At 39.3% G+C, this 26,386-nt stretch overlaps 1 protein-coding gene across 1 annotated transcript; it reads right to left on the bottom strand.

The window, feature by feature from the left end:
* Positions 1-3,971: 3,971 nt before the first annotated feature.
* LOC121280831 (TNF receptor-associated factor 1-like) lies at positions 3,972-19,517 on the bottom strand. Its single transcript, XM_041193107.1, has 7 exons — positions 19,448-19,517; positions 14,986-15,078; positions 14,332-14,406; positions 11,653-12,063; positions 10,569-10,746; positions 6,684-6,832; positions 3,972-5,399 (listed from the first exon to the last, which is right to left on the bottom strand). The coding sequence occupies exons 2-7, from the start codon at positions 15,028-15,030 to the stop codon at positions 5,184-5,186; spliced, it is 1,074 nt and encodes a 357-aa protein (XP_041049041.1). The 5' UTR covers positions 15,031-15,078; positions 19,448-19,517; the 3' UTR covers positions 3,972-5,183.
* Between the last annotated feature and the right edge of the window lie 6,869 nt (positions 19,518-26,386).

Here is a 26,386-nt window from a genome sequence, read left to right as displayed (position 1 = left end):
AAGTGATCTCATTACTAGGAAGCTCCCAGTAATTTCCCCTGGTTTGACACCCGCCTTCTTGGACTGGTCAGACAATTAATTACTGGTAGTAACAGATTTTAGTTTTGTAAATCCTTTCATGAAACTATTTGGGGGTGGGGGTGGGAGAGGGGGAAATAATTCTCAGTCAGCCGAGTTATAAGATGTAACCAATGAATACAACAATTATCAAGTAGAAACATTACAACTCAATTTCATTAGAGGGGGAAATGGTAAAAGGATATAAGGAGGATAAATAGTGAGTATGAGGAAAGACTAGCAAATAATATTAAAGGGAACCCAAAAATATTCTATAAAAACAAAAGAATAGTTAAAGGAATGGGGTACCTGATTACAGACAAAAGAGGAAATATTTTTGTGGAGGCAGAGGACCTGACTCAGGTACTGAACGAGTACTTTGCATCTGTCCTCACAAGAGACAAGGATGAGTTAATGTTGCAGTAGAGGAGGGATAGGGAAAAAAAGGTAGAAAGAAGGTGCTGAATAGATCTGCATCACCTCAAATTAACAAGTCACCTGAGGGAAACAAGGCTGGGGATAGCAGCCAGAGGACTGGGAGATTGCAAATGTTACACCTCTGTTCAAAAAGGAGAGGGATAAACCTGATAACTACAGTCCAATCGATGTAACATTAGTGGTGGGAAAACTACCATTGTCAAGGACAAAATTAATTCTCACTTGGAGAAACATGGGTCAATAAGGGGCAACCAGCATGGATTTGTTTAAGGCAATGATGCAGCACAGAAGGACATTGTGCCTGGGCCAGCTCTTCGGTAGAACCATCCAGTGAATCCCATTCCCCTGCTCTGTCCCAATAATCGTGGAACAACATTTCTCCTCAACTCCCCTCTTTGGTCCCAGAATCACAGAATTGTTTTAACACAGAAGAAGGCCATTCAGTCCATTGTGCCTGGGCCGGCTCTTGATAGGAGCAATTTACTTAGTGCAATTCCACTGATTTCTCCCTGTAGCCCTGCTCATTGTTCCTTTTCAGATAACAATCCAATTCCCTCTTGAATGCCTTGTTTGAACACAATCGACCACACAGTTCGGCAGTGCAGACCAGATCCTAACCACTTTCTGTTGCCAATCCTCCTTTTGCCAGTTACCTTAAATCTGTGTTAACAGTACTGTGGGTGTGCCTATATCTCATGGACTGCAGCGGTTCAAGAAGGCAGCTCACCACCACCTTCTCAAGGGCAGTTAGGAATCAGCAATAAATATTGGCCTAGCCAGCGACACCCACATCCCATGAATGAATAAAAAAAGTTGTCTCCAACTTGAAATATTAATTCTGTGACAAAAGTGAACCATTCCTCCTTGTGTCGACCTGTTTGCAACCTTTGACACAGTTGACCAAACCATCCTCTTCCAAAGCCTCCCACTGTTGTCCAGCTGGGTGGAACTGCGTTATCCTGGTTCCATTCTTACATATGTAATTGTAGCCAGCAAATCACACGTAATGGCTTCTCTTCCCACATAGATGCTGCCTGACCTGTTGAGTATTTCCAGAATTCTGTTTTTATTTCAGCATTTTATAAAGGTTAAGCGTAACGAACTATTAAATTTTTAAATGTGAGATAGCCTGTCTAAAACTCGACAGTGGTCAGGGGCCTGCTCAAGGACCCCATTGGTGTCAGGTAGAGCCCTGGTGTGGACTGAGAGGGCAGCTTTTGAATCTTGAGCATTTTTGGAGTCAGAAGAATGGCTCTCCTTTTATGATAATAGTTTGACATGCATCCCTGAAATATTTTTACAAATGGAATGCAAATAAATCTTGGAGCAGTGGAAAGGTAGCAGCTCTATGTGAGGGCAGAGATTCCCACTCTGTCCGATGAAAAAAGCACAAATTAAACGCCAGTCACTTACCCACATGTGAGCGCACAGACCCTCCCACCCACCCCCACCTCACTTGAGTTGAGACCCAAGTGAGAGGGCATATAAATTCAGGATGTTGCGTAAGCTTTCTGTCAATACAGATTGAGTTGAAAGGTGGTTGAGAAATAGAGCTACATGTCATTGGAAGGTGTATTGGCTGATTCCATGTCCATAGGTTAAGTCACTGAGAGGCAGCATGTAGTTGACAAAGAGGACAGGGCAACTCTGGAATTAACTGTGCAGGGGTTGGAAAAGAAGCCATTGCTAGAGATGTTCTGGCTATATTTGGATAGATAGGAAGTTGGCACGGATACCTGCATTATTGCTGTTTTTGTGAAATATCTACATTTTTAGAAAGTGTTAAGATTGCAGTCTTATCCATATCCTGAATCTGATATTTTGCTGCAGTTAAGTGTCTTAGCAAATTCTCATTAACAGCTAACTGATACTGGGTGGCGTATCCTAACTGAATTTCTGAATGAACACAAATGGATTTAGGTAACTTGCCTTGTTTATGGTGCTGAGAGCCTGTGGGCCAGGTCAATGCAGAAATTTTTCTGGGGTGAGGAAATACATTTTTGAAAAAGTCATGCTGTGCTCTTTACTTGAACAAACAATTTGTACTGAATGAAGGTGAAAGTGGAGAAGTACCAGAGTGACAATTTTTCCACTGGATTATACAGGCATGCTCTTGAAATCGAGAGAGGCAAAAAATTGCCTTCCCTAATTTCCTTACCATTTAAACCAACACACTTAATCTAAGAAAGAAAATGCTTTGGTAGTTCAAATTTAGTGATTCAGTTTCCATTGCAACTTCCAAAAGGGAATAACTTCGATGTCATGGAGTTCAATGGGAAAGTTCTTAATGACCCAGGTCGAGGTGAACGAATTAACCAAAAGCAATGATTTCATTAATTACACATCTGTCACAACAATGGGTGTGAAAGGTCTGAAATTATTGACGTGGAGATCCCACTGTGGATTCTAATATTAAAAGTTTTGACTTTACCATGCAATTATTTTGCAATTATTTTGATACTAGATCTAGCATTGGAGAAAGGCAAATACCTTCCTCATTCCCTAAATTATTGTGGTCATTTATAAAGTATGTGCCATATCTACTTTTGTGTACTTAAATAGATTGGAAATTTCCCACATTTCATTCTTCAAATGATTTGCTATTTGTTTTCTCCATCATTATTTTGTATCAAAATTAAACTGGTATTTCATTAATTCCCAATGAGATAGTACTTGCTACAACAACACAAAAGCAAAAAACTGTGGATGCTGGAAATCTGAAATAAAAACAAAAATGCTGGAAATGCTCAGCAAGTCAGACAGCATCTGTGCAGAGAAACAGGAGTTAACGTTTCAGGTTGAGATGACCTTGCATCAGATTTGAGTTCTGCTGAAAGGTCATCTTGGCCTAAAATACTAACTCTATTTCTCTCCACAGATGCTGCCTGATCTGCTGAGTATTTCCAGCAATTTTTTAATACATAGTAATTGCTATTGGTTTGTTGAATTTTAGATAAGAAAATAGATTATGATTGTCTGAGAATTAGCTTATATCCTATTATATGTACAGGTCAACTCAAAAGCAGAAAGTGCACTGACTAGCATTTTAAAGTGCACAGTCCTAATTCTAAAACACAACTGTCAAACAAGAATGTGAAATCATTCTGAAATGAAGTAATTTTTGAAACCATGGTGACCAAGAACAATTGATGAGAAATAAACAAATAACCCTCAAGACTGGTGACATCCTGAATTTAATACAGAGATAAAAACAAAAAAACTGCGGATGCTGGAAATCCAAAACAAAAACAAAAACAGAATTACCTGGAAAAACTCAGCAGGTCTGGCAGCATCGGCGGAGAAGAGTTGACGTTTCGAGTCCTCATGACCCTTCGACAGAACTTGAGTTCGAGTCCAGGACTCGAACTCAAGTTCTGTCGAAGGGTCATGAGGACTTGAAACGTCAACTCTTCTTCTCCGCCGATGCTGCCAGACCTGCTGAGTTTTTCCAGGTAATTCTGTTTTTGTTTTTGTCCTGAATTTAATATGTTTTTATTGCTACTGTATAGAATTGTCCAGCTGTAGCATATGGAAAGCTTATCACAATTGTAATTAAAACACTTTATGGTTTGTAAAAACCTATATCTGAAAATTATGTTTTTAGAGTTATTCTTCAAACTGTTGAAATTGGTGCTGTTGATATCAGCATGAGAACAACATGCGGTAACTCAGTTAGATAAGGAAAAACAAAAACACCAAAACAAAGAGCCATCGACAATATGTACATCCCCTGAATTAATTCAACAAAGAATGAAGGTCTCATTTTTCAAAAGTATTTGTGCCATATTTGCATGAATTATTGTTGAAGTGTGCGATTTAAGTAACATTATATTGTCATAAAAATATAGCACATTATATAGCACCTTATCATGTCTTTCGGATGTGCTCAAAACACAGTGCAGTGACAACATATGCTTGCAAATACTGTTCACAAAAAAAATCCCAAAAACAGCAATGGCATGAAGAACTAATCTGTTTTCTTGTGATGGTGCTTAAGGGAGCTTTCCTGGTTAACATTGCTCCCTGGTCTTGTTAAAGTAATGTCATGAGTCCTTTAGTGCCCTCTCAAACAGGCAGACTGGTCTTGTATCTTAATATCTCATTTGAAGGATTGAATATCTGACGTTGTAACACCTTCTCAGTACAATGCTGAAGGGGTTGATTTTAACTTGAAGTGGGAGTCAGGAGTGCAGGAACTGAAGCAAGCACACCACCTGTGAAGTACGGGAGATTTTAATTCCGAAGCTGGCAGGAATGACGGACATTGTGGGAGTGGTAGGGAGGCTGCTGCCAGGTGATCACTGAAATGGTCCCAGCAATGTAAGCAAAAAGGAACAGGAGGATCAGGAACAATCAAAGCTCAGAATGGTGGTCCAGGAAGAGCATACCACAAGGATACCATGGGCCTCCCCAAAGTTTTTTTTTAAGAGAACACATCATACTGATAATACAATATTATCAATACATTTTTCTTCCCAACGTCATCCTTTTTAAAGAAAAATGTCTTTGTTAAATGTCTTCTTAATTTTCTGTGAATATATCCTGATCATTAAGTTTAACATTATCCTACAATGGCAAAGGAGCAGGTGGCAAAGTTACATGCTGTAACCTGTGTAGTGCTAAGTACTAACTGTGTCACCTTACATCAAACTCATGGACTGCTTCCAATGTTGAACATTATAATCAATTTACAGGATGACCTCAGCACCTACAAACATTTCATCACCCATCACAAACTCAGAGAAGCGCTGATTAAATTCAGATGAAGTTGCAAACATGGGGAATCCACGCGGTGCATTCATACTTTCTACAGGTCTTTGTAAAGCAGCGTCCTGTTCACTTGGAATGTAGATCTTCAGAATGGACCGTTGTCGATCATTTAGGTTTAGTATAGCAAGTTTCACCTGACAAAAAAGCAGGAAGACACAATGTGAGCTCAAACTCTTGTTGGACCACATTTAAGTTACTGTTATATAGTAAATACATGCCAGAAAATGCTGAGTCCATAAGACCATAGGAGCAGAAATTAGGCTGTTTGGCCTATCGAGTCTGCTCCGCCATTCAATCATGGCTGATAAGTTTCTCAACCCCATTCTCCCGGCTGAGGGCAATGGAGGCCATCGTCTTATCGAGGCATTGAGTCACAAGTATTGTGCCACTGGTTGGCATCTGGGTGTATGTAGATGTTCCACTTGGGTGACAAATTAGGTGTTGCAATATGATCTTGTACTGCAATAGATGATTTGCTACCTCAAGCAAACATTTTGGATTCTTTCTTGCTCCCTTTTCCCAGGCACACTGTTCTTCCCACAATATCCCACTATCATCATCCCTTACTCAAAAATCCATCCCTTCTGTCGTGCATTACTAATATGATTTACCATTGCTTCAGCCTTGTACATTGGTCTGACTCCCTGGAACTTTCTTTGTAAACTTCTCCATCCCTATCCATCTTTTTAAAAAACCTTAAAACTAATCTCTTCAAATCAAATTCTCATTGTCCATCTTAATCCTGTCCTTTATCGCTTGGCATGTGGTTCCTTACTATTAAACGCAAAATAAATACCAATGTTGTTGTTTCCTCTTTCATGAGTGTAGCTGTAATGGCGTCTAGTGCAGTCAGCTGCACATTCTGTAAGACAGTGTTTCTAAATGTGAGATTTGGGACCTGGTGCTAGGAGTTGCCATGCCATAGCAGGAGGATTCAAGGCCTCATAATCAGCACTCATTGCCACATGACACTGCTTTTTATCAATTCCATATCTATAGTATGAATGCAATTCTACAGGAGAAAATGCCCCAGTTTCCTGGCTCACAGGATGAAAAGAACCCCTTTGCTCCCAGGACCAGGCATATGCAAACAGCCTAATGCCAGTTTTAGGCACGGCCACTGGGTACTTATTTCTCTGCCTTTGCCAATATGGTAGGCAGTATGTCATAGGAACATGCACTAGCAACGATATTGGAATTTTAGATACTTGGTTTGCATCTGAAAAATTGGTGGGGAACCCTTGAATTTGTAAGCCATAATATATTTTCACAAATAATGCTATTCAAAGCGATGTTTAAAACAAATGACGAGTGAAATTCTTCCTGCTAATAATCCTAGCAAAAGTAAGTACAAGAATATGGAGGAATTTCACTGCTCTAGTTTGCAGAAAAAACTTGTGGTTCCAATGTTTCCTTACATTTTGTTTAAAAGGCCACTGAATCAAAGCATCATATTGCCCCTTGAGCAAAATGTAATAAAGTGAAATGTACGTTCCTTGAGCTTCTTCATGGCCATCCAGATATATTCGAAGGCACATCTTATACCCATATTTGCAAAAGTAAAATTCTGCAAAAGTAATGGAGAATACTGTAAATAAATGCAGACATATAAGAACGTAGAAAATAGGAGCTGGAGTAGACCATGCCGCCCTTGGAGCTTGCTCCACCATTCAGTAAGATCACATTTTCTATTGTTATTCTATCACATTCTGCAATTTTCTTTCCCTCATGAATGGAAGTGATAAGGCCCAGCCACAAGTGGGTGCCAGTGGTGTGATGGAAGCAGTATGTTATGCCCTGCGTGGCAAAATACCTCTATTGATATATTCTCCCACTCACCATAAGCAATGCCATCAGTAACTACTAATCTGTAAAAACAAACTGCAACAATTTCAATTTGAATATTTATGGTGCGGAGAAAATGTGGTGACGCACGGTAATGACATTTCTGATCAATACATCTATAATGTAGGTGGGTTTGTTTCATATACGGGAACAGGGACATCCCTTGGTCATTACTAATGCAGTTTCATTTTAAAAGGTTTGCTAAATTTTGTGAACAGTTCTCATCACTAGGTTGCTGAGAGAAACCTACAGCATTCCAATGTGTTCATATATTGTTCATCATTCACAACCAATTACTACATTTAATGACCAGCACTTGGTATAACAAAAATAACCCATTTTCATCCCAACAGTCACATCTCTTTTACATTGTGCCATGAAATAGCACATTAATATTGCACTCAGGTGCCTCTTGGCAGTTATATTAATCATCAGAATGAGATCACACCATTACACACACTGCTTCAAAAAGCAGAGTATTGGCAACATATTTTTTAAAATTATACTTTTCGTACGGGTGACATTCAAATATGACCAGATTAATCTTTTTAACAGCAACTTTGACTAAATATAAATAAGATCCTCTCTCTTTTCCTTTTACAGGAAGGAAACAACACCCACCTTTTCACTCCGCAGGGACATGTTGTTCTTGACAGTTCTGCAAATTTTCAATGCTTTGCCCAGCTGAACATAAACAAAACTGTGTCTCCAGGCAGATGCAAAAAGAATAAGATTGAGTCCAAAGCCTTGAATATATGGGATGCGGGGGATGAACCACTGTTTTAGGTGCAGTGAAATAGCAGGTGTCTTGATACTCTTCCTTTAGGAGGCCTGCATTCTGCATTGCCAGCGTATCGGAGGTAACTTAAGATTCAGATGCAATTTGGCTAATAAGGACAACTGACTTTTAACTGGTTTATCAATGATGTGCAAAACTCTGTAAAATTAAACCTGCTGAGCTGGAAAAATAAATATTTGATGCAGCAGCTCTGGAAATTCATTTTCTTTACTTTTTGGCTTTGGTTCTGAATGATACAGAACATTTGAGCACCAAATTGCAGTGCTGTGAAGTGGCAAGGCCCAGGAGAGTTATCTCTGGGTTGCTGAGCCACGGCAGCTATTGATAGGTTGCAGAACAAAATTGGTAGGGACCTGAGAAATATTCACTCTTTGCTTGATCACAAAAGTACAGTTGGCAAAACCCAAATATGAGCCAATGAATAATATAGGATTTATACTTTTTAGAAAATATAAAAAAGTATAATCATGTCAATGATTTAAAATATGTCTTGAATGAGATTTTAAACCTGTTGTCTACAACACATGGTTTTAGCAATAATAGTCTCAATACATTTTTTGTTTGATTTGGCAAATTTGTTGCCAAACAAAGACTAAATACAAGACTTCTTATGCAGGTTGCATTTTGCTGGAACCATGCTCTATCAGCAGAGCAACAAACAGTCTGCATTTCTAATTTGATGATTTAGATTATGAAAAACAGAAATTAAACAATTTTTAAAATAGGCTATTCAATTTAAGCAATATCAAGTATATAAGGAAGGATGAACATTACATAAATACAGTGAACTATCTGTTGGAACATTGTGTGGTACTGCTTAGTTATTAAAACTGTTTCATCATGCAATAAATGCTGGTTCTCCCAGCTATTAGAATTTCTGCAATTCAACAAGATATTATCATCACTGATAGCAACGAGGACTGAGACATTTTAAAACTGGGTCTTTGGAATCAGTATGCTCTTCGGAAACATCTCAGAGGCTGTACGAGGTCATCAAATTTCTATCCATCAGAAATTGGGTTTCTGTATTTGGCTTCCTAGAGTATATTTTGTTGCTATCTATATTTATCTAATATATAGCAAAAGTCTTGCATTTGGTGCACTTTTCCTGCCCACTTTAAGCTTACTTTGTCATTATTTTTGGTCACACTTTTAAGTCAGCATTGTTATAGCAGAATCCTACATCAGTGCCAACATTTTTATAATGACAAGAGCTAAGTCAACATTTGTGGTCAACTGCAGTTGCAGGGCTCTGGCCACTAGGTGGTGTCATGACAAATCACCAAGTCTCTGCCATTTTAACCTGAATTTTGGGTGTTTTTGTGAAAACATCTTATCTGTTCTGCATCCAAATATGACACGTCCCTTAGTGGCTCAAAACGTCTGGGCTCTATTAAAGCACAAACAAAACTCATAATCATCTTCCTTAGTGCTTCCAACATTCAGGACTGTCCCCTGAGGAGATACCATGACAGATGAAGAAATGAGACCAGAGCAGTTCTCAGGTCTTAGGTTGAGGCCTGTCAGTTATACTGTAAAGCCTTAGCATCTTGATCAAAGTCCTAGCAAATCCCAGAACTCCACCATCTGCATATCCCAGCCTCCTCCAGTGCTACCATCGTCCAGTTCTATCTCAGAGCATTAAATATGTAAGAAAAATAACCGGAAATGACCAACTAGTACATTCATGCCCCTAAACAGGAGCTAAATACCTCCAACTTCTGATATTTCTTCCCTACAATATTCCTGTCATTTATTTTCAAAAGGTAAGAGATCAAAATTTGGTGCATATGTAAAGAAACATTTAATAATCTTCTAGTCCATTGATCTGAAGTTTTTGCTGCAAAATCAAAACTCAAAGAATTTGATCTCCAAAGCATAAGGAAAGACAATTTCATTCAGTCAACAAGTAGACTTGAAAGTAATATTTTATACATTACATGATATAATACCTCTATATAGCATATGCTCTGATTCTTTGGGAAATGCCACAGGATAGATACTAAGAACATAAATAGAGAACATTTTATGCAACAAGTGTTATCCTATGTTTTGGAAATTAGGACAGGGGGAAAGTTGTTCCTTGAGAGCTTATTAATATTTGCTGAAGCTCACCACACAAATAAACCTAGAAAATCATTAATTTACGAAAGAAAACCTTTCAACTGAATGTAGGATGGATCTTTGTTTGAAACAAACAACAAAATTAGCTAATCTCAACAGTACAATTGGGCTTAAGCATCCTGCATTATGGGGAATAATATCACTCCTGATTGTTGTCCAGTGACCCCTGCTGGAAGTACACAAAGAAGAACCACATAAATTTATAGCACAGGAGTTAATTTGATCCATTGTGTTTGTGGTATAACAATCCAAAATAAACTCACTGTCCTGCTCTCTCCTCTTCATAGTGCTTTATTTCTGCTTCAAATATCTATGTTTAAGAACTGATTGAAGACAGGAATGGACTCAGCTATGATACTATCCCACGATCAAATTGCCTGTTCAGGTTCACTTGGTTATTTTAGTAAGGTACCAGAGGGTATCCAGAGGAAGAAGATTGAAGAGATAGTTACTGAAAATAGATGCAATAAAGTAAAACAATTAGAACTAACTAGGATTGTCAGATGCGCTACAGAAATTGATGTAATAGTCATACCACTGGAATCCAAGTAAGGTGTTGTTCCATCGATTGCTTCTTGCAACCTTTTTTTAATTTGTGGAATTTTCCAGATAAATATGCCAGTTTGTGTCATTGTTTCCAGTGCCATCATTTGTGCTGTCGTCTCTTCCATAACCTGCTCTGTTCGACGCAGTCTCGACTCAACATTTGTTAGCTTTATGGAGCCATAATATCAAAAAAGATCATTGTTAGAGAAAATTTTCATTGAATCAGAGCAGTTAATTATTTTTTATTAATTGTATTACTGTAATATGAAACAGTTGAGTACATTAAATAGAAAAATTATTAAAATATCACTACCAACTAAGAACTATCAAATAGAGATTTTGTTTCCATTTTCTCTGCAGTACCAATTAGAACTGTAGAAGGACGTAATTGGTCTATCATGCCAGTGTTACCTCTTTGAGAGTAATCCAAAACTAATCCCGCTGCTCTACTCTTGCTTCATCATTCTGTATGTTATAGAACCATGATGATGAGCTTTTCAGGAAGGTTTTAGGGGGAAGTTAAGTCTTTAGCCAGTGTGCCCTTGAATCTTTGGTTGCTACATGAGGCTTGAAAAAAATGGTTGGAAGTATTACAGAAAGAGTAATATTTTTCTTGGCTTAACCACTTGGAAAAGGAATGAAAAACTGGTCAGGGAGGGATTCCTTCTTTCACACCGTAAAATAATGTCTTTTGGCAGACTAACCAATTACAGTACCTTTTGCCTTCTCAGCCAAGGATGGTATTGATCCAGGTGCATGTGGGCAGGGGGGAGACAAAAACCAAATGGAAAACAGTTCTGCTAAATGGAATATTCTACAACTGGATTGGCTGAAATTTTATGGACCCAAAGCACCAGCAATGTCATATTTTTCATATTGATATACTATTTTCAAAACAAAATATGACAATAAATAGGCACACTATAATACAATAAATAGTTAAAATGGCACAGAGCAAATATCAAAGAAATAATGTGTAACCAAAGTCAATGGTTGTTCATTTAAGCTGTCACACAAGGTTTCTATACAAAATGAATCCCATTAAAATGAAGGAATTAAATGAATCAACTAACCTTGTCTTCCACATCAGTAATCTGTTGGCTATTGAGCTCTATTTGGCTATTTAAAGTAGTAGCAATCTTTGAGCACTTGTTAATCTCCCTTGGCAATGCCGTCAGCCTGTCATCCAATGCAGTCAATTTAGTCTCAACAATTGTGACACACTGTTTTGTTTCATCCATGAGCTTGCAGAACTCTTGCAGTTCTTTGCACACTTCATTTATTTGGTGGTCCTTCTGAAAGGCTGTGGTCCTCAGTTGGACCTTGCTAGCTTCTGCCTCCATTTGTGTTAAAGTTATTGATATATCTGGTGGCAGATTGGTAGAAATTGCTTTCTGATTCAGCTTCATGACTTCACCCATTAAAAGATTAAGGTGCTGTTTAACAGCTCCAGCCTCGTGTTCCTGAATCTTCGATTTCCCTCCCTAGAACAGAAAATGGCGTCAGCTTTATGTTGTACCTAAGATTTACGGCAATGGTAGGGAATGGCTCAAGTCTTTGTTGGGGAAAGCTTCTTGGACCTAGTGGGAAGACAAAGATCGTGGAATTTGGCATGTACAGGGAACACGTCAGTGTTTTGTACACTGGAGTGAGAGTCCTGCATTTAGTAGCACAGCTCAGGGGCTCCTGAGATTTGAAGTGACTAGGGAGAGGGCCTGGACATCTCACAAATGGATGGAGTAAATTGTAATGACTTATACTGGCTTTCAAATTAACACCTTAAAACTGCCATCCTTGATTTCAAATCCCTCCATGACCTTGCCTCTGCTGATCTTTGCAATCTCCTTCAGCCCCACAATGAAGATATCTGTGCTCCTCTAATTCTGGCCTCTTGACCAACTCCTATTTTAATCACTTAAGCATTGGTATCCATGTCTTCAGCTGCCAAGGCCCTAAGCTCTGGAATTCTCTCCCTAAAACTCTTGCCTCTTTCCCTGACTTTCCTCCTTTAAAACACTCCTGAAAAAAAGTACCTCATTAACTAAGATTTTTGTCATTTTCCATAATATCTCCTTATGTGACTCAGTGCCATATGCCTCTGTGAAATGCTTTGAGACATTTTATTATGCTAAAGATGCCTTGGATTTGGCTGGACAACAGGGGTTTGGGTGGTGGGGCATGCACTTAGTGGCTAGTACTATGTGGGATCAGGGTTCAGAGCAGCGGGAAGATGTTCCCACAAAAGCAGTGGGATATAGGGCACAGATTTAATACTCTTCTTGTCCTTCATAATTTGATGTATACACCCTCACAATCTAGTGCTACCAAACTCCATATTCCCTTCGTATGATATCGCCACCTGCTCCAATACCTCATACCTGCCATTGTCTGGTGGCGCATGTAGAGCAGGTGAGTGGCACAGGAAGATAACAGTTATTACAGTTGCAGATACAGGATATCTGTGATTGATTTAGATAGGAGAATAATCCAGCATCAAAGGGAAAATTGGTGAGTGGCACGGTGGGTTCTGGGAGTGGTGATTTAAGAGAAATGGGCTGGTGTGCAAATGAGAATAATTAAGGAGGGTACAATGATGCTTGCATGCAAAATGCTATTCTCTTGTTGGCAATGGCTTTCTCAAGAATAAGGCCTTGCTATCATTCTTCCTTGAATTTCCTGCATTTATATTAATTTGCTCAATATATTTCTCTGGAAATTAGAAGTGGTCAGAGCTTAGAGGAGATTTCAATTACATGAATCATGTCACTACATATTCTGAAATTTACTCAGTCCCTTCTGTGTTTGTGCTTCCTTTGTTAGTAATAGATTCACCGCCCTGCCCCCCCCAATAAAAAGTTCTGGACTTTCTCAGCACCCTCCTCTGCTTGGAATATGAACAGTCCCCAGTGTATTTATCAGAATTCATACAGCAGATTCTTTCCTCCCATGATGTGGCAGAAAGTCCTGGTTTCACCCACATTCTGCTGGGATTTTTTTTAAAACTATAAAAATAATTTCAATTACTGTGAAAAAAGAAGAAATAACTGTTAGTACAATGCAGAAACACCAATAGTCACATCAATCTAGCACGGAAATATACAATATACAAATTACTTCATGAGCATGGAAAATATTAATTTATCTAATGAGCAAATATGACTGAATATTATAAGAACCATAAAGTCACAAGGTACAAAAATGTAAAGTGCATGAATACACAAACAACATTCCTGTTTACTTTTTATGGGCTCTGTGTTTTTAAATGGTGATCGTTGTTAAAATTTGAAATGTATAAGAACTGAAGGACAAAACTGTGCATAGCAAAGGATTTCATACCCACAAAATATGATACATCTGATGGATGTATTTGCATAAACTGTAGATCCAAACAATAAAAGGCTATTTCTGCAGCAAACAGGCCCATGCCAACCATTGGCACCTTGCAAAGTCTTCTCCAGCTGTGTTCTGTTTCCCAAAACTCTCAAGTTTCATCCTGATTGAAGCCAACCATTGCAACAAAACAAATTCTGCACAGGCACAAAGCAGAGTTTTATCCTTCATTCCCTGGGCAGCCTTGATGGAAGAGGTTCGATAGACACATTTGCAAGGCTGAAACTCATGCCTGTATGAAATATTTTATGTGACAATGCAAGCAGCACAACCAGCAGTTTTGGCATTGTGCTCTCAAGATGGGATTTTGAAAAATAGCATTTCTGTAATGTTCTATTGAGATATTTCAAGCGTGTTTTTACCTTAAACTTACACCCTACTGCTCTGAAACAGCAGCCGTTCTTCTTTTTATAACCTTTGTCTTCAGACTCATCAAGCTGCAAAGAAGTTCATTGATCTGTTAATAAGTAGAAAAAATGATACTTATATTCCATTATTTTCACTTTGAGTACCAAGCAGTTTGACGTTATGGCTCTAGTTAGCTACTACATCAGGGAGGGCACGTTACGTGACCAACACATTAAAGCTTTAACAAGAAACCCAGTATCTTCATTGTATTGTCTTATATCATTCACAATGTCAAAACAGGTTATTCCAAGGTGAGAAAACCAAATTACTGTCAAATTAGTTGCATGTAGTAAACTTGCATCCATTGGGAGACAGGCTAAGACTGACAGAAAACTACTTCTGCAATGTGATTTTCTAACAGGTTTCTGAATTTCAAGGTCAAATTTCCAGAGTTGTAAGACAAACCAGGATACCATCTCCTTCACTGAGGAGGGATGCAGAATACAAGCTGCGCAGTACATGGGACCATTCTAACACAAGTAGAACAGTGAACATAGAATTGAGAAGATATTTAATTGTTACCCTTAAACTAAAATGTACACTGCATTGTGAGAATTAAAATTACAGTACAGCTTTAATTCTTTTAACTTGGAACGTCTACTTGGTACCTTTGCATCTGGTAGTTTCAGCTGTCCTGACATCCCCACATCCATTTTTGCTTTATGACCTTTAGACCTTATGCACACATCTGTTGTATGAGCCTATGTGAGCAAAGACATGGTAAGAAGAATGGCAAATTTCCACATTGCTGTTGTAAAAGGAACTATTTAGTGAAACATTTGTACTCTGCTCATTCAGTCAATTTCACTCAAGCCAGCCTTTACTGGAATTCTGGAAAAGTTACTGGAATTGTAATAGTACTTCTTCTCCACTCTCCTGTGTAGATTGCTCTGAGAGGTGTAGGGAGAGTTTTTCAGAGCTTAGGGCTTAGGCAACTGAAGGTGCAGCCACCAAAAGGTGGAGCTATTAAAATCTGGGTGCTCAAGAGACTAGATTTAGACGAATGCAGGTATCTTGGTGGGTCGTGGGGCTGGAGGAGATTGCAGAGAAAGGGGGCAGGAAAGGCCATGGAGGGATTTGTGTACAATATTATCTGATCAAAATAGTTCCTCCCACCAGTTCACCAAACAGATACATGAAAAGAGCACATTAAAATATATAACAGAAACCACTTCGGTCTATTTCAAACGAAAAGTCTGTACACAATTAGTTATGATCTCCAGAAGAAGTTGTGTGCCCATTTCCTCATAGCACTATGGAGAAAGGCTGCGCACAGCTACACCATCAGAATGGAGCTGATTGGGAAATTTTGTTTGTTTTCTTGTTTGTTGAGTAAATAAACTGTGTAACATGCTGAAAATCCTGCCATAAATCCCACCGCGCCCTTCATTCATTTGCAGTGGTGTCAATGGACACTCCATGGGCAACTAGGTATACTGAAGGAGAATGGAGGATAGCACACTCCATCTCCAAGAAAAATAGTAATTATCACAGGGTTATGTTTTCAGGTGCTTTCAAATGACTTTGCAGAACATGATATACAACCAAGTGCTGGGAATTTTTTTTTATACGCAGCTGTATAGGCAAACTGATACTCTGTGGTTTAGAGTTTGAACTCTCTAGAGATACATGCTTTGGCATAGCTTCAAGTCTAGATGAATGATAAGGTTAATTCTTTCCCTTCCTGGCTGATCTCCCATATTCTATCCTTTGTAAACTTGGCTCATCCAAAACTCTGCTGCCAATGTCTTAACTTGCAAAAACACCACTCCCCTATCTCCTCAGTACTCGCTGACCTATAGTGACTCCTGATCAAATAACATCTTAGTTTTAAAAATTTTTAATTTTTCCTCGTTTTCAAATCCCTCCATGGCCTTTCCTGCCCCCTTTCTCTGTAATCTCCTCCAGCCCCACAACCCTCCCAAGATATCTGTATTTGTCTAAACATAGCTTCTTGAGCACCCCGATTTTAATTGCTCCACCTTTTGGTGGCTGCACTTTCAGTTGCCTACGCCCAAAGCTCTGAAATACTCTCCCTACACCTCTCTGCTTCACCTTCCTCCTTTAGGACACTCCCAAACCTACCTCTTCGATCAAGCTTTTGATCATCGGACCTAACATCTCCTTATGTTACATGCTACCATATTTTGTTTTGCAATGCTCCTGCGATGTGCCTTGGGATGTTGTTGTTATTAATAAACAACTCATTGAAATGTTGGCTGACATCAGTCCAGTAAAGGAACTTACCCAATCACTAAGATATTGAAGCATTTTTTGACTCTGTATAAAAACATATGACCATCAGGTATCTTAACATTATAGTTAAGCGATGGAAGTGATACACAATCTTTTACTGACATACAGGTGGTAAACTACAGTGAACACAGCACAGAATAGGGTGCAGACAAACTGAAAGTCAATCACGCAGAGGAATCTATGCCTGGGACTTTCCAGTGGGTATGTGGTATAGCTAACCACTGGTTTAAAAAGATGAATAGTCTTGCAGTTGTTTTCTTTTGCTGATGGTTGATTTTTTTGTTGCTTTATTTCAAATGCTGAAACTAAAGCAAATATCAGGCAACAAGAGAAGAGTAGATGATTCAGTGGTCAACCGTAGGTTGAATGAGCAATCATTTAAAGCAAGCGAGGTAGAGAAAAAATTCTGGTGTCTGCGCTTGAGATTCTAAGTCAGATTGTTTGAGGCTGTACAATGTCTAATAATGAAAGCACAGGTGTTTGTTCTAATGTCTAAAGCAGATGTACAAACTAGATTCATTTTGTGTAGATATTACTTTAATGTTATATTTTCTGGCATCGGTTAGGATTCATTATTTTCCCTCCCATTAAGTCTTACTGTAGACTCTGATTTAGACTCTGACTTTGCTTCCCATGGTTCCATACAGATATACATTGTGTGGCCTTCATATATTGTCATACCTGCATAACCAATTATTATAAATAAGAACGGAGTCATCTGGTAATCAGATAATTTCATTGGGTGTTGCATGACTTTCATTAATCCCAGGTAACATACGTGACTCAGGTACACCCATAGTGCAATTGGAGAGGAAGTTCCAGGATTTTGACCCAGTGACAGTGAAGGAATGGCTATATTGTTCCAAGTCAGGATGGTGTGTGACCTAGAAGGAAATGTGCAGATGTTGGTGTTCCCATGTGCCCATGCCTTTCTTCTCCTAGGTAGAGACTGGGGGTTTGGAAGTGCTGTCAAGGTGCCTTGGTGAGTTGCTGCAGTGCATCTTGTGGATGGTAGACAATGGCAGTCATGATATCTGTTCTAAGAAAGGGCACTGGTTCCAGTGCACTGCCACTGACTCCAAATTGCGCTTGCATGGTTTACTTTGTGGAAATTCCTGAGGTCAGCTTTTTGCCATACTTTTCATGAAATTCACAAATGGACTGGCCCAAGCACCTGGAACTTTCTGATTGTGGGATCAGCATATCTGGTGAAGAAAGGGCTCTTAAAGAGCTGCTGCTTGCTCTTAGAGTGGAAAAGATATTAACTACCTGCAAAATTCAAAAATTCCTTGTATAATCAAGGGTGAAAAACACATGAACTGGAGTGGCTCATCAGAATATAACGTTTTTAAGTTATTACTCCAGACGTTATAACAGAAGAATAGTGCCATTGTTGGAGTTAAAGGGAAACTACCTAATTTTTCACAGTGCTTATGATGGGTAACAGGTCAAGTGAATGTTGACCCCCTAATTCCATAAGTCATGTGAGTGAGTAGGTGAGGAAAAAGATTTCAGGGCTCAGATAGATAGTAAAAGTAGATATTTAGAATTTGCCTAAATAAAGCATACCACCAAGGAATTTAATCTCAACTTGGTCCTGCAGCATCACCAAGGCAACACGTAAAGCATTAGGAAATTTTTCAAGTCTTATTCACATGCCTATCTTGTTTCAAGTTATTGATAGCATTGACATCCATTTCAAGAGACAGATACTGATTTCCAAGAGATAGTGACTGTACTGCATTCTCTCACTGGGAAGCAATTAAAAGAGGCACACAGTTTAGTGACTGACCATCACAAGGAGGAAGCACTAGCTAAGAAAACCCAAACACAAATGTGCGGTGTTGATTTTATTTCAGCTGTGTCCTGAGGGGTCACTGCAAATGGGGGTGGAAAAATAAATAGAAAAGGTGTACACTGTTGTTGCGATCAGGTGGAGGATAATGATGGGGACACTGTATTAGGAAATTCTATTGTGTGTGTGGGGATAGGATGGTTTGTACATTTGGGTGGGGCTCTACTGAACTGATTGTCTCATTGTTTAGAGCCTACCTGCTTACTCGATTTTCCCACGCCTGCTTACTCAATTCGAGCTGGTATAACAGTATAGCAAGTTGGGAACAAAAACAAAATTACCTGGAAAAACTCAGCAGGTCTGGCAGCATCGGCAGAGAAGAAAAGAGTTGACGTTTCGAGTCCTCATGACCCTTCGAGTTCTGTCGAAGGGTCATGAGGACTCGAAACGTCAACTCTTTTCTTCTCCGCCGATGCTGCCAGACCTGCTGAGTTTTTCCAGGTAATTCTGTTTTTGTTTTTGTTTTGGATTTCCAGCATCCGCAGTTTTTTTGTTTTTAGCAAGTTGGGAAATTGGTTCTAAAGTATGGTAAACAAATCCATGCTGGCTCTGCATTATTAGCGTATGCTTGTTCAAGTGGCTGTTAATTTTTTCCTGGATTATTGTTTCTTAAAGCTTCCCTACAATCAACGCTAAAGTGGCTGGACTGCCATTGCTTGCCCTTTTTGAACAAAGCTTTAGCATTTACAATGGTACCACCCCTGTATCAAAGGGGGAGTGGAAGATGTGGCCAGCACCTCTGCAATCTCTACCCTTACTTCCTTGAACAACCTAGAAAGAAAGAAAGGCTTGCAATTATATCGTGCATTTCATGACTTCTGGACTTCTCAAAGCACTTTACAGCCAATGAAGTTCTTTGGAAAAGTAATCACTATTGTAATCTAGAAATGTAGCCTGGTGTGCATCCCATTCAGACTGGATGATTTATCAACTTGAAGTACAGCCAGCTTTTTGAATACCTCTTTATTTTTAGTGCATCCAGTATCCAGACAACCTCCTTCTTTACTGTCGCTTTGGCAAACTCCTCTTCCTCGGTAAAAAGATGACAGCTAGCTGCGGACAGCACTAATAGAGCCCAAGTACCTGTCCTTATAACAGAGCAATGCTGCCTGGCACAAGATGTAAATTACAAGCAGGGAGAAAAATATATTTTAAAAAAATGGGAAGGGCAAGAGAAGGAGGCAAAAACTTCAAATTTGGAAAAAAAAATTACACTGACAGTATCTTAGTGTTTTGACTTCTGGTGCAGGAACTTCTCCCACCAATCCTGTTTCTCTGCCAGCTCACAGCGCCACCTGGAGGAATAGTATTAATTCCACAGAGGAATTGAAGAAATTGTGTCCAACAAAAGATCTTGGAGCTGGATCCTGGACAAAAGTAAATTGTCAAACAATATTTTGCTTGCATCATGACTGCTATACACAACACTTGCTCCATTAGAAACTATTGGCAAAATTTTTTTTCACTTGTTTATAAATATGCAACACAATGACCAATTGAATTATTTCGTTGTCACATATAGGTAATGTTATCAGGGAGAAAATGGCTCTTCACATTCATTAAACCAAAACACATTTTCAAATACCTTTTTATGATCTTAATTCACCTGTTAAAAGAACATTTTTTAAAAATTGACCTATCACCTCCATTTTTTGATCCCTCTCTTTCAAGCCTCTAATACCAGCTTTGAGAAGGGAGCAGGACACTTTCTCACCTCCACTTGGGTTTCCTCTTGATAATATATGCAGTTGCATGCACAAACCAGCATTCAGACAGTGAGATGGTAAACCAACACATAGCACCAATTCCTGATAATAACTGCATACGTTTAAGAGAAAAAGTCTGTCTCAATGGATTTAATTTCAGCTCATTGTCATTATTGTTGCACAAGCAAAAAACAATAAAGTGGCTCTTAACAATCTTGCTGGTTTACTCAGTAAATACTCAAGGATTTTGAATGTGTGAAAGATGTCTAGTGGAGATTAATGGGAACTGCATCAATTTTGATCAGCCTGGTGCATTTTAGCAAACAAATAGGAAACATAGGAGTGAATTTTCTCCAGGATTTTTGGGTGGCTGGCTGGCAAAGTAAGAGCAGGGAAGTTGTCCTGATGTTGTTACTAGTATTTATCTCCTAGTCACCATCACAAACAGATTCTCTGGTTATTTATGCCACTCTATGATGTAACTGTGGGACCTTGCTTTGCACAAATTGGCTGCCGCATTTATCTACCTAATATCAGAGATTATACTTAGAAAGAACTGCACTGGCTGTGAAGCAATTTGGGACATCCTGAGATTGCTAAATACACCAGAAAAATGCAAGTGTTTTCTTTAAAACATAACCCATTTGTCAGCACATGTGGAAGTTCATGACACTATTTGAAAAAGGACAGGAAGTTCTCTTGCATAACACTTCTTGTTCAATTCATCCAGAAAAATAGATTACATGGTGATTCATTCATTTTCTGAAACCTTGGTACACAACATCAGCCTATATAACAACAATGGCTTTAGTTTAAAAGCAATTCATTGCTTATCAAGCACCTTGGGGTGTGATAGGACATTGTGTAAATACAATGTATTCTTCTTCTGTATAAAAACAATTAAACTACCAGAATATGATAATGCAATTATTTTTGAATATCTGATAGCTGTATTACTGAAAGCAGTCTGAATGGAATTCGTAAACAGAATTACCTGGAAAAACTCAGCAGGTCTGGCAGCATCGGCGGAGAAGAAAAGAGTTGACGTTTCGAGTCCTCATGACCCTTCGACAGAACTGTCGAAGGGTCATGAGGACTCGAAACGTCAACTCTTTTCTTCTCCGCCGATGCTGCCAGACCTGCTGAGTTTTTCCAGGTAATTCTGTTTTTGTTTTGGATTTCCAGCATCCGCAGTTTTTTTGTTTTTATGAATGGAATTCGTGTTTGGTATCTCCCTTTAGTCTATTATATCAGATAAGGAAAACCACCACTGAGAAAAAATGCCAAGAAAACAACTCATGATGAAGCATCAGCAGACAATAAGCTAAGGGCCTGCCTTCATGCAGAGCACACATGCATGCATCAGATGAGGAACAGATTGAGGGGGAGTTTTATAATTGGAAGGGAGGGTGGAACTAATGCATGTGGTCATTTGAAATAGAATATAGATTCTGAAATAAAATGAATAATTGAGAAAAAATGTTTTGGCTGCTAGAGAATTAATGTCAGAAACAAGGATATATGTTTATGTAACACCTTTCACAAGATCAGGACATTCTAAAGTGCTTCACAGCTAATGAAGTACTTTTGAAGTGCAGTAACTGTTGTAATGTAGGACAAGGTCCCACAAATAGCAATGAGACAATGGCCAGATAATCTGTTTCAGTGACGTTAGTTGAGGGATAAATATCGTCCAGGGCAATGGAGAAAGTTTCCTTCTTCTTCAAGCACAGATCTGCTATGTCCATCTGAGGGGGCAGGCAGGACCTCGGTATAATGTCTCGACCAAAAGAGGGAACACCTGACAGTGCAGTACGCCCTCAGTATAAAGTGTCAGTCTGTGTTATATGCTCAAATCCTTGAATAGGGCTTGAACCCATAATCTTCTGACTTACAGCCAGAAGTTTTTTTTATTCTTCAGCATTTATTGTCCATCCCTAATTGCCCTTGAGCTGAGTGGCTTGCTGGGGCCATTTCAGAAGGCAGTTAAGAATAATCTGCATTGCTGAGAGTCTGGAGTCACATAGGCTAGACCAGGTAAGGACAGCAGATTTTCTTCCCTAAAGGCCATTAGTGAATCAGATAGGTTTTTACAACAATTGATGATAGTTTCATGGTCACCATTACTGAGGGTAGCTTTCAATTCCAGATTTATTAATTGAACTTAAATTCCCCAGCTGTCATGGTGGGATTTGAACTCCTATCCCTAGAGCATTAGCCTGGGCCTGTGGATTACTGGTTTAGTGACATTATCAATGTGTCACTGTCTCTCCAAAGTGCTATCAGTTGAACTGTGCTGACACTAGTGCAGCAGCTGACAGGTATTAGGTACAGGGGATATGATGGTTGTGAGGCAACCTATTTTGCTCTGGGAACAGAGTGAACATGGACCTTTAGCCCGCACCTATTCTTCAATTGAATCAATTAAAGATAAAATTACAAACTCCCTAAAGCCTTAACATATAACAATATCCAGCAATTAATGGGGTAAAATAATGTTGTAGAAATGTGTGCAAATTTGACAAAAATAACCTTAGCAGTAACATTCAAAACCATTGTCATTGCAGTTCTGCACAAATCAGGGAAAGATCATTTGAAATGTATTTAAAATGGAAATCTCTATTTTCCTTACAGAAGGAGAGGCATCAAGGAGAAAAAGAGTGAAGATGGAAGAAAAATGGAAATATAATTAACTTGCGAAAAAGGTTGTTCTCCATTCTGAAACCTGGACAATGATAAAGTATTCAGCTATTGGAGCATTATACTAAGTCCAATATTTGCAAATGTTCTTGTAAGTGGCATCTTTTGGGCCCAAAAATATTTTTAGCCTTAACTAGAAAAGATACTTTAAATTCACCAATGATTGTCTGATGTAATGTGATGGATGTCACCATCTGCAGGAGCTTGCACTCACCTGAACAACATACATGATGATGTCTTGTTCTCCCAGAATTCTGCACGGATGTCAGCACTCACTGAATTAAATTATTTGTGATGAGTCTATTTCCCTCTCTGCGGACACTGGGTGTTACATTATTCATGAAGGCAATAAAGACGGTTGTAACTTCTCTCATTTGTGTGTAAATATTTTGTGATTTAAAAAAAAAGTAAGTCAGAAATCACTGGCCCTCTGTCCAGCTCTACCTGTCCCCCCTTCCCACCGCCCCCACCCCAAAAAAAAAGTTTATATTTCACCTCTTTTCTATTTTTCCTTAGTTCCGTTGAAGGGTCATACAGACTCGAAACATTAACTGTGTTCCTCTCCACACATATTGTCAGACCTGAGTTTTTCCAGGTGTTTTTGTTTTGGATTTCCAGCATCTGCAGTATTTTGCTTTTATCTCAGCTGGGTTGTATGGCCGAATCTTAACCAGCTGTAAGAGCTGGAGTTAAAGGACATTGGGATTTGAAAAAGTTATGTTTCTTTTTTGTCCCTTAGCTGAGATTCTGAGGCAGCGTGAAAATCAAAAAGTTAATCAGCTTAATGTAAAAGAATGTCAAATATTTCACTGTATCATGAGCATTAAATGCAGCAGAACTTCCATCATTGTAAAGTGTACTCAAAGAACACAGAAAAGTACAGCACAGGAACAGGCCCTCCGACCCTCCAAGCCTGCGCCGATCATATTGCCTGTCAAACTAAAACATTTTGCACTTCTGGGGTCCGTATCCCTCTATTCCCATCCTATTCATGTATTTGTCAAGCTGCCTCTTAAACACCACTATCGTACCAGCTTCCACCACCGCCTCTGGCACTGAATTCCAGACACTCACTACCCTCTGCATAAAAAACTTGCCCTGCACATCTCCTCTAAAGTTTTCTCCTCTCACCTTAATCTATGTCCCCTAGTAATTGACTCTTCCACCCTGGGAAAAAGCTTCTGACTATCTACTCTGTCCATGCCACTCATAATTTTGTAAACTTCTATCAAGTCGCCCCTCAATCTCCGTCTCTCTACTGAGAACAATCCGAGTTTCTTCAACCTCTCCTCATAGCTAATAACCTCCAGACCAGGCAGAATCCCGGTAAACCTCCTCTGCACCCTCTCCAACGCCTCCATATCCTTCTGGTAATGTGGCGACCAGAATTGCACATAATATTCCAAGTGTGGCCTAACCAAGGTTCTAGACAGCTACAGAATGACTTCGCAGCTTTTATACTCAATACCCCTGCCAATGAAGGCAAGCATACCATATGCCTTCCTGACTACCTTATCCACCTGCATTGCCACTTTCAGTGACCTGTGGACCTGTACACCTAGATCCCTCTGCCCGTCGATGCACTTAAGGGTTCTGCCATTTACTGTAGAATTCCTACCTGTATTAGACCTTCCAAAATGCATTAACTCGCATTTGTCCGGATTAAACTCCATCTGCCATTTCTCCGCCCAAGTCTCCAACTGATCTATATCCCGTTGTATCCTTTGACAATCCTCTTCACTATCTGCAACTCCTCCAACCTTAAGTGTCGTCAATAAATTTACTAATTAGCCCAGTTACATTTTCCTCCAAATCATTTACGCATACTACAAACAGCAAAGGTTCCAGCACTGATCCCTACGGAACACTACTAGTCACAGCTCTCCATTCAGAAAAGCACCCTTCCACTGCTACCCTCTGTCTTCTATGACCAAGCCGATTCTGTATCCATCTTGCCAGCTCACCTCTGATCCCATGTGACTTTACCTTCTGTACCAGTCTGCCATGAGGGACCTTGTCAAAGGCCTTACTGAAATCCATGTATATAACATCCACTGCACTTGCATTGTCAACCATCTTTGTCACTTCCTCAAAAAACTCGATCAAGTTACTGAGACACGACCTCCCCTTCACAAAGCCATGCTGCCTCTCACTAATGGTAGTAGCATCTTATGTCACGAAGAATCTTCTCCAATAATTTCCCTACCACTGACATAAGGCTCACCAGCCTGTAATTTCCTGGATTATCCCTGCTACCCTTCTTAAGCAATGGAACAACATTGGCTATTCTCCAGTCCTCTAGGACCTCACCCATAGCCAGTGAGGATACAAAGATTTCTGTCAAGGCCCCAACAATCTCCTCCATTGCCTCCCTCAGTACTCTGGGGTAGATCCCACCTGGCCCCGTGGACTTATCCACCTTAATATTCTTCAAGATGCCTAACACCTCCTCTTTTTTAATCTCAACATGATCCAGGCTATCTACACACTCTTCCCTAGACAAATCGACTCGTCATGCCAAATCTTTTGACCAGAGATCAAAGTTCAAAGCCTTTAAAACTTTAAACTCATAATTATGGTAATTTTTCCATTTATACCATCACCATTGATATTTACAGGCTGTTTGTTTGCTTCAAAACAAGTATGTCAGTGATAGAACACAACCTTTCATCCTTGGAATTTGAGTTGTGCTGGCAGCAAACTGAAGATCATTTGTCACATGTAATGCATCAAACATCACTTGTTCAGTTCTTTGTACAGAGGGGAGGTGACAGTTTTAGTTTCCTCGTAATAATAATTACTTTTTTCAAAGAGTTTGGTTTCAATACAAGGACACACCAACATCCTGGTCTTATAGTAAGCTTTCCATGGTTTATTGAACTGTCTTTCCTAAAGAACATTTATCACAGAAGTATCGTTGAATAGGTCAGCTTTCCTTTCAAGGCAGCAATGATTACTGGAAAGAAAAATAGCCTGCGCAGACATGAACTGAAGTCTCAAGTTTTAAAGCACAGTGTTTTAACCCAGCTTGCCACCTATTCCTCAAAGCATGTTGCTCTAATCCTCATGATAGTTTCTTAAAGGTCATCCCCCAAATCTATTTGCTCATCATGACACAAAAAGCATAGTTAAAATGGAGAGGGCAGGTATTTCACTTTAGAAGAACAAGAAGACCAAGTCCAAATATAAAAAGGATTAGAGAAACTTGAGGCTCTATAAATACATGGGGTATGCAGCACACAAACAGGCCATTTGGTCCGACTTGTCTGTGCTGGTGTTTAATTGCACATAAGTCTTTTCCCATTCCATCTATCTCATCTCACCCTTTCAGCATGACTTGCTATTCTCTTTTTCCACATGCACTCATCAAGTTTCCTGTTAAAGAATCTATTTGCCTCAGCCACTTGTTGAAGTATCAAAGTCCACATTCTAATCCCTCTGAGTAAGGAATCTCTTTTTATTTCCCTATTGGATTTATTTGTACCTTTCTCC

This window comes from Carcharodon carcharias, chromosome 8, assembly GCF_017639515.1.
Source record: "Carcharodon carcharias isolate sCarCar2 chromosome 8, sCarCar2.pri, whole genome shotgun sequence".
Classification (NCBI taxonomy): domain Eukaryota; kingdom Metazoa; phylum Chordata; class Chondrichthyes; order Lamniformes; family Lamnidae; genus Carcharodon; species Carcharodon carcharias.
The sequence above is the reverse complement of the archived record's forward strand: the minus strand, read 5'-3'. Positions and strand labels throughout refer to the sequence as shown.

Excerpts from the sequence above, each read along its gene's own strand:
- LOC121280831 (XM_041193107.1), bottom strand. The coding sequence starts at position 15,030 with ATGGATGTGGGGATGTCAGGACAGCTGAAACTACCAGATGCAAAG. Across the intron at positions 14,407-14,985 it reads TGAAACTACCAGATGCAAAG|CTTGATGAGTCTGAAGACAA; the intron begins GTACCAAGTAGA and ends ACTTCTTTGCAG. Across the intron at positions 6,833-10,568 it reads ACCTTACTTGGATTCCAGTG|AATTTTACTTTTGCAAATAT; the intron begins GTATGACTATTA and ends TTACTTTTGCAG.